Source organism: Herpailurus yagouaroundi, unplaced genomic scaffold, assembly GCF_014898765.1.
Source record: "Herpailurus yagouaroundi ecotype Mexico unplaced genomic scaffold, PumYag 197, whole genome shotgun sequence".
Classification (NCBI taxonomy): domain Eukaryota; kingdom Metazoa; phylum Chordata; class Mammalia; order Carnivora; family Felidae; genus Herpailurus; species Herpailurus yagouaroundi.
Window position 1 is genome coordinate 27,267,587 of NW_024412428.1, and position 17,117 is coordinate 27,284,703.

Here is a 17,117-nt window from a genome sequence, read left to right on the forward strand (position 1 = left end):
TCCTTTTTTTCTTCTGAGTCAAAAACTAGCACCCATATTCTGATAAAAGACCAATTAAGTGGTTAAATTTTTTGTTTTTAATTTTTTCATTCATTTCGTTTATTCATTTTTGAGAGACAGAGGGCGAGCAGGGGAGGGTCAGAGAAAGAGGGAGACACAGAATCCGAAGCAGGCTCCAGGCTCCCAGCTGTCAGCACAGAGCCTGACACAGGGCTCGAACCCGTGAACTGTGAGATCATGACCTGAGCGGAAATCAGATGCTCAACTGACTGAGCCACCCAGGGGTCCCTAAGTGGTTAAGTTTAAAAGGAAGGTATGCAAATAGAATTTAGGTTCTCCCTTAAGGCATCACATCTGCTTTCACCAAGTATTTTACTACTGCTTTTAATCTCTTGAGCAGAAGTTGTGTCCCCTGGTCCATTTTCCTCTTTGAGGTCGTATATGGAGTATTTGTGGCAAAGACTAGCTCTCTCTAGTGTAAAGTGAAGAGGTCACTGGAGAACCACTCTCTGCTTTCGGTGTCTTATCACAGTCCTCCTGTGTTTAGGACTTAGATAAGAGAAAATTCGAGGATATGTTTGTCTGTCCCATGAAGCAGGGTTTGAATATGTGAGGACCTTCTGAACACAGCTGGAGTTCCAACATTCCAGTTGGTAGTGCTGTAGATGATCCCATTCCGAAAGCCTCTCCTCTTTCTGGCAAGTGCCTATTATTTGATGGAATATGGGTTTTTACAGTGACATAAATGGGGGAATGAATTAAGAAGTGCTTGAGAAAAATTATAGTAAGGAAAAAGGCGGGAACCAGCCTTCATAAGCTTTATGGATTATTAGTGTGAAGAACTAGGCCTGAAATATGTGGTCTGCTGCCATGATGCCTGCTGGTAGTTTTATGACGACAGTGGAATTTCCTACGTATTAGCTTATCAGGCTGCCCGCAGAGGGTGGGCTACAAATCACTGTGAGCAGAGAAAGCATATGACAAATGAACAGACAAACTACTTGGAATCTCATAAATTCCAGAATGCATGGTCACTTTGCCAGTGTGTGAAACCCCGCCATGGTGGGTCAGTGGGGCTAAAGGACACCTTACTGCGTGTACTGGTCCTCCTAAGACCGCCCCTTGAGACTCTAATTCAGCCAGAAGTAATGACTCCTGTGTTCCTGAACAGCCTTTGTTTTTCTTCTCAGAAATAAAAATAAGCTTCAGGTACTGCTTAGGGAGGCACGGACTTGGAAACAAATGCATCTCTGGAATTCTATGGTATCAGTCACCAGTTGACAAGCTATTTAATAGGGTACCATTAATGAGCAGTAGGCATGTCAGTGCTTCTAAAGTCACTGTCTCTATTGCTTATCTCTGATATTAACTGATCAGCTACTTGGAATATATATATATATTATATATATATAATATATATAATATATATATATTATATATATATTATACACACATACATACACACACACACACACACACACACACACACACACACACATATACAGAAGAATATAGCTTTGTTGGGCAAGGCCCACCTTCCAGAATCTACATGTGTGAGGCATTGTTTGAGTTCTCTGTATGTTGGATGCAGCAGCATTTTACCTAAGCAGCAAAGCAGTACGAAGGGCTGAAGGAAGGACGTTCCAGGCAAGGATGAGGAACAGTGGATTTGGGGCTTCAGCGTCAGATAAACAGGAGTTTTAGATCCATCTTCGCCTCATGATCTTGTCAAGTTATTTCACGTATCCAAGTCCATTTCCTTATTCACCACATGAGGATAACATCTACTTCATAGAATTTAAAGGTTAAATAAAATAATAGAAATAAAATGCCTGGCAGTTTAATGCATTGACACTGCCGTAAGTGATGTAAAGTCTCCTTGGGGCGCCTGGGTGGCGCAGTCGGTTAAGCGTCCGACTTCAACCAGGTCACGATCTCACGGTCCATGAGTTCGAGCCCCGCATCGGGCTCTGGGCTGATGGCTCAGAGCCTGGAGCCTGTTTCTGATTCTGTGTCTCCCTCTCTCTCTGCCCCTCGCCCGTTCATGCTCTGTCTCTCTCTGTCCCAAAAATAAATAAACGTTGAAAAAAAAAATTTTAAAGTCTCCTCTTCCTTGGTTAGCTTATTCTGAGTCCAGTTGGATCTCTGTGCTCTCTCCTTACCAGAGTCTAGTTAGAATTGTTGCCAGTTAGCTGGAATATCCTTGAAAAACATATTTAACTTTCCTCTGTTTCAATCCTTATCACTAGAAGAATAAACCATGTTGATTATCTCTGAGGGGACATTTTTTTAAAGCTTAATTAAACAAACATTTAGATCATCCTTTAAAATGTGCTGGATGATTATGCTTATACTAGCCTTCTTTTTATATATCCCCAGGGACATCTTCAGACGCTATGCATAAATCACTCAGTAAGCAAGTGTGTATGGAGAGCTTAGTGTATGCTTAGTACAGAGGTTGAGTTATTAGAACCAATCCCATGGTAGGGAGACTAGTAAATTGTGGTGGTGATGTTTTTTCCTATGGTTTTTTTTCCTATACATTCACAGGCCAGAAGCTGGGCTTACAAGCATTCTCTAAAGGAAGAAGAAAATAAGAAATTGCAAAAGATGAAGGAGGAACAACGTCAGAAGGTAGTCACAAGACCTTATTGGTCACTGCTAATTGTTTGCTTGTAGTACTAGGTAATTTTTAAGGTTTTCTGAACAGAAATACTTACATATATGAAAATTGTGAAAAAAAACCCATTAAATATAAAAGGTGAGATTTTGCTGTGTTTTAAGAGTATGGTGGGGTGTGGTCAAAACTTTGGGTCAAAACTCTCATGACACTTAGCCTCATGGGGTTTGCCATCTAGTATGTGTGCTGGAGGGAGCCCAGCAGTTTGCAGAGAAGTTCTGATTTGCAAAATGTAATCACTGTCACTGCCATTTTTTCAAACCAAAGATGTATGAAATTACAAATCATGTCCAGAGAATAATGAATAATAGATATCCATACAAAGTTATGAAACTGGCTTAAATGTTCACCTAAAAATACACCTGTTATACAACAAAAGATACTCCACACATATATACGAATTTGTGAGGTATTCCAAATTATTTTGAGCAACAGAAATCAGGGAAATGAAGGCAGAGCTTTGTAAGAAGAGCGCTTAAAGGGTAATTCTCGTTAGAATCTAAAACTTCTGGTATGTTGACTGAAAACATTCAATGTTGTGACTTGATGGTCATACCTGCCTTTCCTACATCTGCTCAGATGGGGCCAGTGGCTCCTCAGCAAGGGATCGGATGATGATCAGTGGTTAGCTCCAAGGTACCACCTCATTCCAGATCCTTTAAAGAAGCAACATAGACTACTCAGCTAGTTGGACACCATTACCTTCCCCATCATTATTTTCCAATTTGCCATATTGGTGGCTGATAAATCCTGTCCTTTTGTCCAGAATCTCTCTCAAAGCCATTTCTTCATTTGTACAATTAACTTGACTTCTAACTCCCATTTGATTTCCTTGATTCAGTTCAAATTATTTTCCTTACGCCTTTGCTGCACAACATAATTTATTATAGCAATTGTGTGTAAAGTCGTTTTATGAAATAGGCTGTATGTATCGTCACTGCTATAATTTGACCCTTCTAAGTGCTACCCTCCTTCCAACAGTGGTCCCTCCTCCCTTGTTTGTTGTTTCTGCCAGCATGCAGTCTAAATGACTGTGTCACTCAACTGCTTTGTGCATAGGAGGTAATAATTAAATTATTGAAGGAAATAATGTAAGTTGTGTATTTAGTTATTAAGTTACTATGTAAAAAAGGAAGAAACCAGAAAACGTTTTTATTCCTTGGTGTTTTTTTAATATCTTTGTTTTGACAAAGACCTCATAATGAAAGCACAATTAAATAATATTATAGTAACAGTCAGCAGTAATTAGCACATAGAAGCTAAGTCTGGTATATACTCGTGGTGTATTTTCAATAATGTCTGTCAAGGGATATGTAAATGTTAGTCTGTTTCTGTGACCTTTGAAGTCAATATCAAGTCCTGAGGTGTTTAGATACTGAGGAGAATGTTGTGAAGTCAGCGTAGGATATGATTTATATAAAAATAACTTCTAGTGAATTTTAAATAGTACTTTATAAAGTTTGGGGGCATATTTGGAACGTGAAAACCATTAAAAGTAGAACATTTCACAAAGAGAATGCTCAACAGATTAGAAAATCAGATCTGGGATTTAATTTTCAGGTTGAGCAGTTATTTTAAACAGTGAGAATTAAGCTTTTTATTTCTTAATCTTGTTTTTCTTCTAGAGTTAGACAAATATTGATACATACATATTTTCTGGTTATTGACTGAGCGTATGTTTCTTTTGCATAAATTATTTCCCTTTACTTACTGTAGCTTTCAGTAAAATGAATAACGTTGACATACACGTAATTCCATCATTAGAGTTTTCAGTATCAGTAAAATATATGAGGGTATTTACCTTATTTTTATTTCTCTTCTTTTTTCCACTCTATTATTTACATGTCCACAGAAGGGCATTTCTTGATTGGTAGAGTCTCATTCCGTATCACTTCAATGATTTAGCTTAAAAAAAGAAGGATCATGTTTATGGTAAGAAGATACAGGAAAAAAAAAACATGTATAACATCACATCTATTCATGTGTTTGTTCTTTTCATTCATTCAACAAATATTTAGTGAATTCCCGCTATGAAGTGAGTCATCAGCAAATAATCTAGGTTAGGTTGAGATGATAGCACATTTATTTTGTTCTGTGTCTCTTTCATATTCTTTCATTACTCTGGGAACAGTAGGTTCTTCCTTAAGTTTACCCTTTCAGTATTTTACATCTGATTCAGTTTCTTCTAGAAATTTTTTTTATAATTCCCCTTTCCCCCTATACACTCAATATGTTCTTCTCTTTTCACTGCTGTGTGTGTGTGTGTGTGTGTGTGTGTGTGTGTGTGTGTGTGTGAACAGTTACACTTACTCTTGCCTTTCTAAAATAACCCCTTCCTTGATTCTGCTATCCTCAGAGATACTATCTTTTCTGTTTCTACCAGAAAAAAAAAAGACAAAGACAAAGGTATGTTCCACATATTTATTAGCCATTTTGCCCTTTGTTCCTTATGTTCTGGTTTATATTTAGCAATGATCATACTGAAACTGCTCTCCAAAGGTGAATCCCTTCTGACCATTCAATTCAGTGGTCTTTTGCAATCCCTGTCTCTCTCTCTAACTCTGTAACAGTATTTAATACCACTTTAAAGCTTTCCTTTTCTGGTTTTTTTTTCACTCTATTACTCTGGTGGATCTACCTCAGAGTAATCTATCCCAGTATTCAGCCAGCCAGCCAATCAACAAACATGTATTGAGCTCCTATTATATTTGGAGTCTTTTGTAAGGTGCTAGAGCAGGATAGACCAGAACCCTAACCTCCCAAAGTTTACTTTTTAATGGAGGAGATAGACAATTAAAAGGGGACAGAGAAATAAAACACTATATTTTTAAATTTATAGTGATCAATCACTTTGTAGTAATTAATGCTGTGAAGGGATAAATTGTGTGTTGTGATAACTTCAGGGTGATGTATTGAATGCTATCGATTGCCTGCCTTTCTCTTAAAACACTGATTTTTTTTTCCTCAGTACACATTTTACTTGGCATGGGCCATGTTTCAGAGAAGGCAGGCACTTCCCGGTTCCAGGGATCCAATCCCAAAGGGTCTAACTGCTCCTGGGAGTTCCATTCTCCTCAATGTGATTGGTTCAGCTATGGACATAGGAAATAGTTTCAACCAATGAGACTTACAGGAAACCTGTCATTTAGTTCAGATTTTTATCAATATGAAATGGACTAGTCTTCCTATTCGGTGATTTTCAGCTTTATTTCTTTTTTTGTCTTTTTATTTTGTCCGATTCTACTATTTTCTCTGCTAGCTTTTTTGTTAGAATTTGGCGATATCTTTTTCTATCACTTAATTTGAACCTCTCTGTGTCATTTGGTTTAAATTATATTTCTAGTGATAAAAAGTGGCTGATTTTCTTTTTACCCAGTATCATAGTCTCTTTTAATTTAGTATATTCTCATTTATTGTGATTACTAGTGCTTTTGCACATATTCTTGGTACATAATTTACTTTGTAGCTATATTTTCTTGTTTTCTGTTCTTTCTTTATTTTTTTTTTTTGACTCTTTGAATTTTCTCTGTTCCATTTATTTACCTTTCCTCTTTTCTTTCCTCTCCTCCTTCCTTTCCCCTGGCTCCCTTCCCCAGTAGTAAGAAATTTCAGTGTTTTTATTATTTTATTTTTTACTTTCTATAATTTATTTTTTATAATTTACATCCAAGTTAGTTAGCACATGGTGCAACAATGCTTTCAGGAGTAGATTCCTTAAGCCCATTACCCATTTAGCCCACTCCCCCCCACACACAACCCCTCCAGCAACCCTCTGTTTGTTTCTAAGAGTCTTTTATCTTTTGTCTTCCTCCCTGTTTTTATATTATTTTTGCTTCCCTTCCCTTATGTTCATCTGTTTTGTATCTTAAAGTCCTCATGTGAGTGAAGTCATATGATATTTGTCCTTTTCTGACTAATTTCTCTTAGCATAATACCTTCTAGTTCCATCCACGTAGTTGCAAATGGCAAGATTTCATTCTTTTTGATTGCCAAGTAATACTCCACACACACACACACACACACACACACACACACACACACACACACCACATCTTCTTTATCCATTCATACATTGATGGATATTTGGGCTCTTTCCATACCTTGGCTATTGTTGATATTTCTGCTATAAACATTGGGGTGTATGTGCCCCTTCGAAACAGCATACCTGTATCCTTTGGATAAATACCTTGTAGTGCAATTGCTGGGTCATAGGGTGGTTCTATTTTTAATTTTTTGAGGAAACTCCATACTGTTTTCCAGAGTGGCTGCACCAGCTTGCATTGCCACCAGCAGTGCAAAAGAGATCCTCTTTTTCCGCATCCTCCCCAACATCTGTTGTTGCCTGACTTGTTAGTGTTAGCCATTCTGACAGGTGTGAGGTGGTATCTCATTGTGGTTTTGATTTGTATTTCCCTGATGATGAGTGATGTTGAGCATTTTTTCATGTGTCGGTTGGCCATCTGGATGTCTTCTTTGGAGAAGTGTCTATTCATGTCTTTTGCCCATTTCTTCCCTGGATTGTTTGTTTTTTGGGTGTTGAGCTTAATAACTTCTCTATAGATTTTGGATACTAACACTTTATCTGATATGTCCTTTGCAAATATCTTCTCCCATTCTGTAAGTTGCCTTTTAGTTTTGCTGATTGCTTCCTTGGCTTTGTGGAAGCTTTTTATTTTGATGAGGTCCCAGTAGTTCATTTTTGTTTTGGTTCCCCTTGCCTCTGGAGACATATTGAATAAGAAGTTGCTGCAGCCAGGGTCAAAGAGGTTTTTGCCTGGTTTCTCCTGGAGGATTTTGATGGATTCCTATCTTACATTTAGGTCTTTCATCCATTTTGAGTTTATTTTTGTGTATGGTGTAAGAAAGTGGCCCAGGTTCATTCTTCTATGTCTCTGTCCAGTTTTCCCAGCACCACTTGCTGAAGAGACTGTCTTTATTCCATTGGATATTCTTTCCTGCTTTGTCAAAGATAAGTTGGTCATACGTTTGTGGGTCCATTTCTGGGTTCTCTATTCTGTTTCATTGATCTGAGTGTCTGTTTTTGTGCCAGTACAATACTGTCTTGATGATTACAGCTTTGTAATACAGTTTGAAGTCCGGGATTGTGACACCTCCAGCTTTGGTTTTCTTTTTCAAGACTTCTTTGGCTATTCAGGGTCTTTTCTGGTTCCATACAAATTTTAGGATTGTTTGTACTAGTTCTGTGAAGAATGCTGGTGTTATTTTGATAGGGATTGCATTGAATATGTAGATTGCTTTGGGTAGTATTGACATTTTAACAATATTTGTTCTTCCTATCCAGGAGCATGGAATATTTTTCCTTTTGTGTGTGTGTGTGTGTGTGTGTGTGTGTGTCTTCAATTTCTTTCATAAGCTTTCTATAGTTTTTAGTGTGTAGATTTTTCACTTATTTGGTTAGATTTATTCCTAGATATTTTGTGGGTTTTGGTACAATTGTAAATGGGATCAATTCCTTGGTTTCTGTTGCTGCATTAATGGTGTATAGGAATGCAACAGATTTTTGTGCATTGATTTTATATCCTGAAACTTTGCTGAATTAATGGATCAGTTCTAGCAGTGTTTTGGTGACATCTTTTGGGTTTTTCATATTGAGTATCATGTCATCTGCGAAGAGTGAAAGTTTGACCTCCTCCTGGCCTATTTGGATGCCTTTTATTTCTTTGTGTTGTCTGATTGCTGAGGCTAAGGCTTCCAATACTATGTTGAATAACAGTGGTGAGAGTGGGCATCCCTGTCTTGTTCCTGACCTTATGGAACTGAGACCTTAAGCTCTTAGTTTTTCCCCATTGAGGATGGTATTAGCAGTGGGTCTTCCATGTTTGGCTTTTATGATCTCGAGGTATGGTCCTTCTATCCCTACTTTCTTGAGGATTTGTATCAAGAAAGGATGCTGTACTTTGTCAAATGCTTTCTCTGCATCTATTGAGAGGATCATGTGGTTCTTGTCCTTTCTTTTATTGATGTGATGAATCACAGTAATTGTTTTGCAGATATTGAACCAGCCCTGCATCCCAGGTATAAATTCCACTTGGTCATGGTGAATAATTTTTTTAATGTGTTGTTGAATGCAGTTGGCTAGTATCTTGTTGAGGGTTTTTGCATCCATGTTCATCAGGAAAATTAGTCTATAGTTCTCCTTTTTAGTGAGGTCTTTGTCTGGTTTTGGAATCAAGGTAATGCTGGCTTCATAGAAAGAGTTTGGAAGTTTTCCTTTCATTTCTAATTTTTGGAACAGCTTCAAGAGAATAGGTATTAACTCTTCTTTAAATGTTTGGTAGAATTCCCCTGGAAAGCCATCTGGCCCTGGACTCTTGTTTTTTGGCAGATTTTTGATTACTAATTTGATTTCCTTACTGGTTATGGGTCTGTTCAAACTTTCTATTTCTTCCTGTTTCAGTTTTGGTAGTGTATATGTTTCTAGGAATTTGTCCGTTTCTTCCAGATTGTCCATTTTATTGGCATATAATTGCTCATAATACTCTCTTGTTATTGTTTGTATTTCTGCTGTGTTGGCTGTGATCTCTCCTCTTTAAATCTTGCTTTTTATTTATTAGGGTCCTTTCCTTTTTCTTTCTTATCAAACTGGCTAGGGGTTTATCAATTTGGTTAATTCTTTGAAAGAACCAGCTCCTGGTTTCATTGATATGGTCTATCTTTTTTTTTTTTTTTTTTTTTTGGTTTTGGTAGCATTGATTTCTGCTCTAATCTTTATTATTTCCTGTCTTCTGCTGATTTTGGGTTTTATTTGCTATTCTTTTTCCACCTTTTTAAGGTGTAAGGTTAGTTGTGTATCTGTGACCTTTCTTCCTTCTGTAGGAAGGCCTGGATTGCTGTAAACTTCCCTCTTATAACTGCCCCAGAGGTTTTGGGCTGTGGTGTTATCATTTTAATTGGGTCTATGTACTTTTTAATTTCTTCTTTAACTTCTTGGTTAGACCATTCATTTCTTAGTAGGTTGGTCTTTAGTTGCCAAGTATTTGTTACCTCTCCACACTTTTTCTTGTGGTTGATTTTGAGTTTCATAGCATTGTGGTCTGAAAATATGCATGGTATGATCTCAATCTTTTTGTACTTGTTGAGGGCTGCTTTGTGTCCCAGTATGTGATCTATTCTGGAGAATGTTCCAAGGGCACTGGAGAAGAATGTGCTGCTTCCACTGCTTTAGGAAGAAGAGTTCTGAATATATCTGTTAAGTCCATCTGGCCCAGTGTGTCGTTCAAAGCCATTGTTTCCTTGTTGATTTTCTGTTTAGATGATCTGTCCATTGTTGTAAGTGGGGTGTTGAAATCCCCTACTATGATGGTATTATTATCAATGAGTTTCTTTATGTTTGTGATTAATTATATATTTGGGTGCTTTCACATTTGGAGCATAAATGTTTACAATTGTTAGGTCTTCTTGGAGGATAGACCCCTTAATTATGATATAATGCCCTTCTTCATCTCTTGTTACAGTCTTTATTTTAAAGTCCAGATTGTCTGATATAAGTATGGCTAGTCTGGCTTTCTTTTGGTGACCATTAGCATGATAGATGGTTCTCCATCCCCTTACTTTCAATCTGAAGGTGTCTTTAGGTCTAAAGTGGGTCTCTTGTAAACAGCACATAGATGGATCTTGTTTCCTTATCCATTCTGTTACCCTGTGTCTTTTGATTGGAACATTTAGTCCATTGACATTTAGAGTGAGTACTGAAAGATATGAATTTATTGCCATTATGTTGCCTGTAGAGTTGGAGTTTCTGGTGGTGGTCTCTGGTCCTTTCTAGTCTTTGTTGCTCCCCGCCCCGCCCCCCCCCTCAGTCTTTTCTCCCTTCAGAGAGTCCCCCTTAAAATCTCTTGCAGGGCTGGTTTAGTGGTTATGAACTCCTTTAATTTTTGTTTGTCTGGGAAACTTTTAATCTCCCCCTCTATTTTGAATGATAGTCTTGCTGGGTAAAGAATTCTTGGCTGCATATGTTTCTGATTCAGCACATTGAGTATATCCTGCCACTCCTTTCTGGCCTGCCAGGTTTCTGTGGATAGGCCTGCTCTGAACCCGATGTGTCTTCCCTTGTAGGTTAAAGACTGTTTTTCCCTTGCTGCTCTCATGATTCTTTCCTTGACTGAGTATTTTGTGAATTCGGCAGTGATATGCTTTGTTGATGTTTGGTTTTTGTTGGATCTAATGGGAATCCTCTGTGCTTCCTGGATTTTGATGTCTGTGTCTTTCCCCAGGTTAGGAAAGTTTTCCTCTATGATTTTCCCTCATAACCCTTCTACCCCTTTTTCTCTCTCTTCATTTTCTGGGGCTCCTATGATTCTGATGTTGTTCCTTTTTAACGTCACTGATTTCTCGAATTCTGAAATCTTGCTGTTTTGCCTTAGTTTCCCTCTTTTTTTCTGCTTTATTGTTCTCCATGAGTTTGTCCTCTATATCACTGATTCGCAGCTCTGCCTTATCCATCCTTGCCGCTGCAGCATCCATGGAGATTGCAGCTCAGTTATAGCATGTTTTATTTCATCCTGATTAGCTTTTACTTCTTTTATCTCCACAGAAAGGGATTCTAATCTGTTTTCAACCCCAGCTAGTATTCTTATTATTGTGATTCTAAATTCTGGTTCAGACATCTTGCTTGTATCTGTGTTGATTAAGTCCTTGGCTGTCATTGCTTCTTCCTATTCTTTTTTTTGGAGTGAATTCCTTCATTTTGTCATTTTGAAGGAAGAAAAGGAATTAATAAGGTAAAAAAAATTTTAAATTAAAAAATTAAAAACAACACAAAATAAATCAAATAAAGGATGCTTGATCTTAGGTGTGTTATGGTCTGGTTGTTGAAAGGAGCTTGATAGATTAGAGAATAAAGGGAAAGATAAGAAAAGAAAAAAAAAAGGAAAGTGTTTGAAAATTTGAAAAAATGAATACGGGGCGCCTGGGTGGCGCAGTCGGTTAAGCGTCCAACTTCAGCCAGGTCACGATCTCGTGGTCCGTGAGTTCGAGCCCCGCGTCAGGCTCTGGGCTGATGGCTCAGAGCCTGGAGCCTGTTTCTGATTCTGTGTTTCCCTCTCTCTCTGCCCCTCCCCTGTTCATGCTCTGTCTCTCTCTGTCCCAAAAATAAATAAAAAACGTTGAAAAAAAAATTCTTGTTTAGAAAAAATGAATACAGTGTAATAGAATAAAATGAAATTGTGGCAGTATAAAAGTAGAATTTGAAATATTTACAAAAAAGGAAAACATTTAGTGGAAAAAAATTAAAGAAAAATATTTTTAGTAGAAATGGGAATAAAAAATAAATTTTTTCTCTTTCTGTATTCAAGTATAAGAAAAGAAAAAAAAATTGAATAGACGGACCAGCAAACAAACTGAAGCACATTTGAAATTACATCAATTTCCCCTAGAAGTCGAACTATGAAGCACTTTGTAGTCCATAAACTAAGCAGGGTGGAGAGACTTGTGTTGTTCCTGAAGAGCAAGGTTGGCCAAGTTGGGCAGGGCTCAGTGTAATGGCTCCATTCTCCACTAGGTGGTGCTGCTCAGCTTACTGGGGTGGATTGTTGTGGCACCTATAAGATGTGTATGCGCACATGTGGGAGAGGGAAAAATGGCATCACCCAGCTACCCAGTCTCTAGTATTAGAACTCTTTGCTCTCCCCAACCAGCAATCATGCTCTTTTGTCTCTGGCTTCCATCCACTCCCCGCTTCTACACTGTCTGTGACCAATCTGTTAGGCTGCCAGGCGGCACTTCCCTCCTAAGTTTTATCTCAGCTGCGGCTGAGTTTCCCAACCCCTCACCTCTGAGGGACTGTGGCTTTGACCTGCTCAGTCCCTCTATGGGAGGGTCTCACTAAGCAATAGCCAAGTACCAGCCAACCCCCAGGAACATTTGGGAGACCGTGCTGCTGATGTCCAGAGACTGTGGCTGGGTGCTAGCCCACTCAAGAAAAAGTTCCACGATCATGTAGCAGCGGTGTTTCGGGGGTTATGGAAAATCTCAACACACATCTCGTGCCAGGTTTCCCCCTTAATGTCCTTGTTCCATCTCCAGGTAATGTGGCTGTTTTCTGGGGTTCACTGGGACCTTTGCCTGTGGGGATGCTGAATAGCCTCTACGAGATACCCTCCCAGCAGGGCAACTGCCTCTGCCCGTGTTGCCTGAGGACCCCTCGGACCTGGCTCTCTGCTCCTGGAGATTTGCCCTTCCCACCAGAGCACCACCAGTATCGAGCTGCAGAGTTTCAGACTCTGCACTCCCTGTTTATAGAGTCTTAATGGGATTTAAACTCTCTCCTTTCTCCTTTCTCCCTTTTTTTTTTTTCCAGTCCCTTTGTTTTTTTTTCTTTTTCTCTTTCCTCCCTTCGGGGGAGGGGCGGGGGGGGGGGCGAGGGGGGTGCTTTCCATGCTCTCCCCTCTCTCTGTCCTCTCTCTGCAAGCAAAAACAGGTCCCTGCCCTCTGCAGCTGTCTCCCCTGGTTCACCTCTCCATGCTTCTGGTACCTGTAGAGTTCTGTGGTTCGGGTTGTGCGGATTGTTGTGTTTATCCTCAAATCAGTTTTCTAGGTGTGCAGGATGGTTTAGTGTTGATCTGGCTGTATTTCAGGGATGAGAGATGCAAAAAAAAAACCTTCCATGCTGTTCTGCTATCTTGGCCCCTCCACCTCAGTGTTTTTATTTTTAATCTTGTATGACCTTTGACCCATTTAATTTCAAAATATATATCTCACTGTAGGGAAATTTCTCTTATGTTTATTCTACTATATCGTCTCTGTTCTTTATTATTGGGATGTGTATCAAATGGATTTTGGAAATCTGTTCTTTATATCTCTTAATTGTTTTCCTGATACTTTCTGTCCGTTTGGACTTTTTCATTGTGTTCTGGGAGAAATCTTTGATTAGATCATCCAGCTCACTAATTTATTTCATAAGTTTCCATTCTGCTTATTTGGCACATGTATTGAATTTGTTTCTTTACCAAGATTGCTGATTTGTTCATGACCATGTTATGTTTTAACAGTGCCATATTCTTTCTAGTCTCTTCATTGAGGGTAATTACACCAACATTAAAGTTTTGGATTTACTATTTTAGCTGTACTCTTTTCCTTTCCATTTTAAGTTTTATCTCCTGTGGTTTTCTTTCTTAAATGTACGATTCTTGGTTATCTTCTTTCTTTGGGTGTGCTGTCAAGTGGGGTATGTGGGAGCTCAGCTTCTGGGAGGAGTAGCCTCTTTTCCTCCTATAGTCAGTAGGCATCAGGGACATCATCCCGTTTCTCTGAGCCTGGACACCCCTCCTCTATTCACTGGTTAGCCAGTGGGCCATGTCCGTGCTGTCTCCTGTGTAGTGCAAGTGTGGGAGGAGAAAGGGCCCAGTTCCCAGCTGCTCTCACTGCACTTCTCCAACTCATCCTCTTAATGACCACCTCAGTATTCCCTCCTGGAGCTCTTTCAGAAGCACAGCTAACTCAGTCCAGTTTATCCTACACACTTGTTTCCCTGTGTAAGTTACCCTGCCTCCTTCCTACCATTCAGGAACTTAAACTTCTGATAGGCCAGTTGCACGTACCTATTTTGCATGTTTATTGACTTCTATGTAGCCATTTGGAAAGTAAAAACAAGCCAAAAAGTAAGAAAACACTGAAATAATTGGGTGGCAGAGAAAATTATTGTAGAATATATCAAAAAATTATGAGAGCATTTTATGGGGCGTGCTTGCAAAGTTGTATTTTGAGATGTTGTACTCAGAAAGGAAAAATCATAACTTTTAAATCCAATCAGTACTAAAAAAGAAATGAATTAAGCACCCAATCTAAGAATTTAGAACAAGAACAATAAACGACACTGAAGGACGTAATTAAGATAAGAAACATAAATTCATAACAACCTCAAGAAACAGCTGTTATAAAAATCCAACAGTTTGTTTTTTGATAAGGTCACAAAATGAACAAATCTATGGCAAGTCCAATCAAGAAGAGATGAGTAAAAATGCAAATACGCAACATTAGAAATGAGGAGCCAGGACCGTACATTTGGAAAAGATTAAGCTTATATTACTAGAGATAATGCTATGCTAATAATTTGAATATGTGGATTAAGTAAAAGATTTTATAGGAACATATAAAACTCTAAAATGACTCAGAGTTAAAATACATAAAGACAATTGCAAATGCATGTGATTTGTAAAGTTTTATGAGAATTACTCTCCCTCAACAAGCTAAACTTGGAAAATTTTACAGGCAAGTTCATTGGAATTTTCAAGGAACAGGTTTTTTTTTCCTATGCTTTACAAATGTTTTTTGAGCAAGGAAAGAGATTAATGTAGAATTAATATTGAACTTGAATCTCTATATGTCACAGCCTGATAAAGGGAGCACAAACATGGAAACTTGTAGAAATTAACATTTGAAAGCAAACTTTAGTTAATGATATTTTTTTCTCTTAGATAATTTACCAAGGCAAAGTAAGGTTTATTCTAAGAACATAAAGATGACTAGCTATATGTTATAACTTTTTATATCTTTTCCCTCTGGTAGGGTAGGTTATGAAAGAAAATCCATTGGATTTTAGCAACAACAACAAAAAAAAGCGTTGATAAATTTTAATCTTTACTACTAATTAACAACAAAAAAACAATTATCATGAACTAGATATTTAAAAGATTGTGTTAACATACATATAGTTTTCCAAACCAATAACCAACATTAATTCAATGGTGAAATATTAGAGCACTAAACAGTATCAGGATATCTGCAACACCTACTACCAACCAGTATTGTTCTGGAAATTCTAACCTAGTGCTTCATGGGTTAAAGTTATTTGATGGAAAAAAAATTTTTTTAAAGCTGAAAATTCTTAACATAGCGTGGAACAAAGTTTGGGAATTGTTTTAGCTAACTTGATAAGGCAAAAATACAAAACGGACCTTTTCTAATTATTGGAAATAAGTTCTTATTTTTGGGTGAGAGCAATTTGCCTGTACAGCCTAAGAGAGTCTACTGAAAAATGATTAGAACAAATGAAATCAAAGAATTGGTTATAAAATAGAGGAATCAACAACTTTCTCAAATAGCAGCAAACATTAATTAGAAAATAGAATAAAAAGTCCTTATCAAAAAGCAACTATGTAAAGAAATTACTCCATTCCCTCCCTTCCAAAAAAAAAGTGAATAAGCCAAGAAAAAACCCCAGGACTTTCCTACGATCATGTCAGTTTGAATAATATAGAGATGGGTGATGGTTCCGAGTGGTAAAATTCAATATTGTCATAACTATAGTTCTGTTCAAGTTAATTTGTGAGGTTAGTGCAACTCCAATAAAATTTTCAGGGGAATGAGGTGGTTTGAAAAGACTGTTTCTACATTTCAACCGTGAGAATAATCACAAGACTAAACAAGAAGCTTTACAGAATATGGATAATAATTTGTGTGTGTGCTGGGGCAAGGAGAGCTTAAGGTATTAGCTGTTTAAAAATATCTGAAACTCCCTTGTACTGCTGTGCATAAGAGGTGAACTGAAGGGCTCTTTGACAATATCAAATTATAGTTTCCTAAATGTGAAAGTATTAGGTATAAAAGGTGTAAGTTTGTTGTGTGGAAATAATCAGAGGTCAGAGATGAACACAAGGTGTACATACAGTGTTGTTTATTTTCAAAATGATATCACTGGAAAGTTTGAAACCATTTGTTCAAGAGGTAAGAGAGGATTTGAGGATTTTGACATTCGGAATACCACGGCGCAACTGCTGTGGTTTTTTTTTTTTAATTTTTTTAAATATGGGGCGCCTGGGTGGCGCAGTCGGTTGGGCGTCCGGCTTCAGCCAGGTCACGATCTCACAGTCCGTGAGTTCGAGCCCCGCGTCAGGCTCTGGGCTGATGGCTCAGAGCCTGGAGCCTGTTTCCGATTCTGTGTCTCCCTCTCTCTCTGCCCCTCCCCAGTTCATGCTCTGTCTCTCTCTGTCCCAAAAATAAATAAAAAACGTTGAAAAAAAAATTTAAAAGAAATAAAAAAATAAAAAAAAATAAATTTTTTTAAATAAAAAAAATTTTTTTTCAATATATGAAATTTATTGTCAAATTGGTTTCCATACAACACCCAGTGCTCATCCCAGCAGGTGCCCTCCTCAATACCCATCACCCTCCCTCCTCTCCCTCCCACCCCCCCATCAACCCTCAGTTTGTTCTCAGTTTTTTGTTTTTTTGTTTTTGTTTTTTTTTTTCAGTATATTGTTTGTTTGTTTTTTTCAACGTTTATTTATTTTTGCGACAGAGAGAGACAGAGCATCATGAACGGGGGAGGGGCAGAGAGAGAGGGAGACACAGAATCGGAAACAGGCTCCAGGCTCTGAGCCATCAGCCCAGAGCCTGACGCGGGGCTCGAACTCACGGACCGCGAGATCGTGACCTGGCTGAAGTCGGACGCTTAACCGACTGCGCCACCCAGGCGCCC

At 38.3% G+C, this 17,117-nt stretch overlaps 1 protein-coding gene across 3 annotated transcripts in view; it reads left to right on the forward strand.

Moving 5' to 3' along the window:
* EPSTI1 (epithelial stromal interaction 1) overlaps positions 1 to 17,117 on the forward strand; it is a 97,180-nt gene that overhangs the window by 61,058 nt on the left and 19,005 nt on the right. For 2 of the 3 annotated variants that reach the window (XM_040448528.1, XM_040448527.1), the window contains one exon: positions 2,551 to 2,634. The exons of the other annotated variant lie outside the window; for it this stretch is intronic. In XM_040448528.1, coding sequence (XP_040304462.1) covers positions 2,551 to 2,634 — 84 coding nt within the window. The remainder of the gene's footprint in view (positions 1 to 2,550; positions 2,635 to 17,117) is intronic. 3 annotated transcript variants of the gene reach the window in all.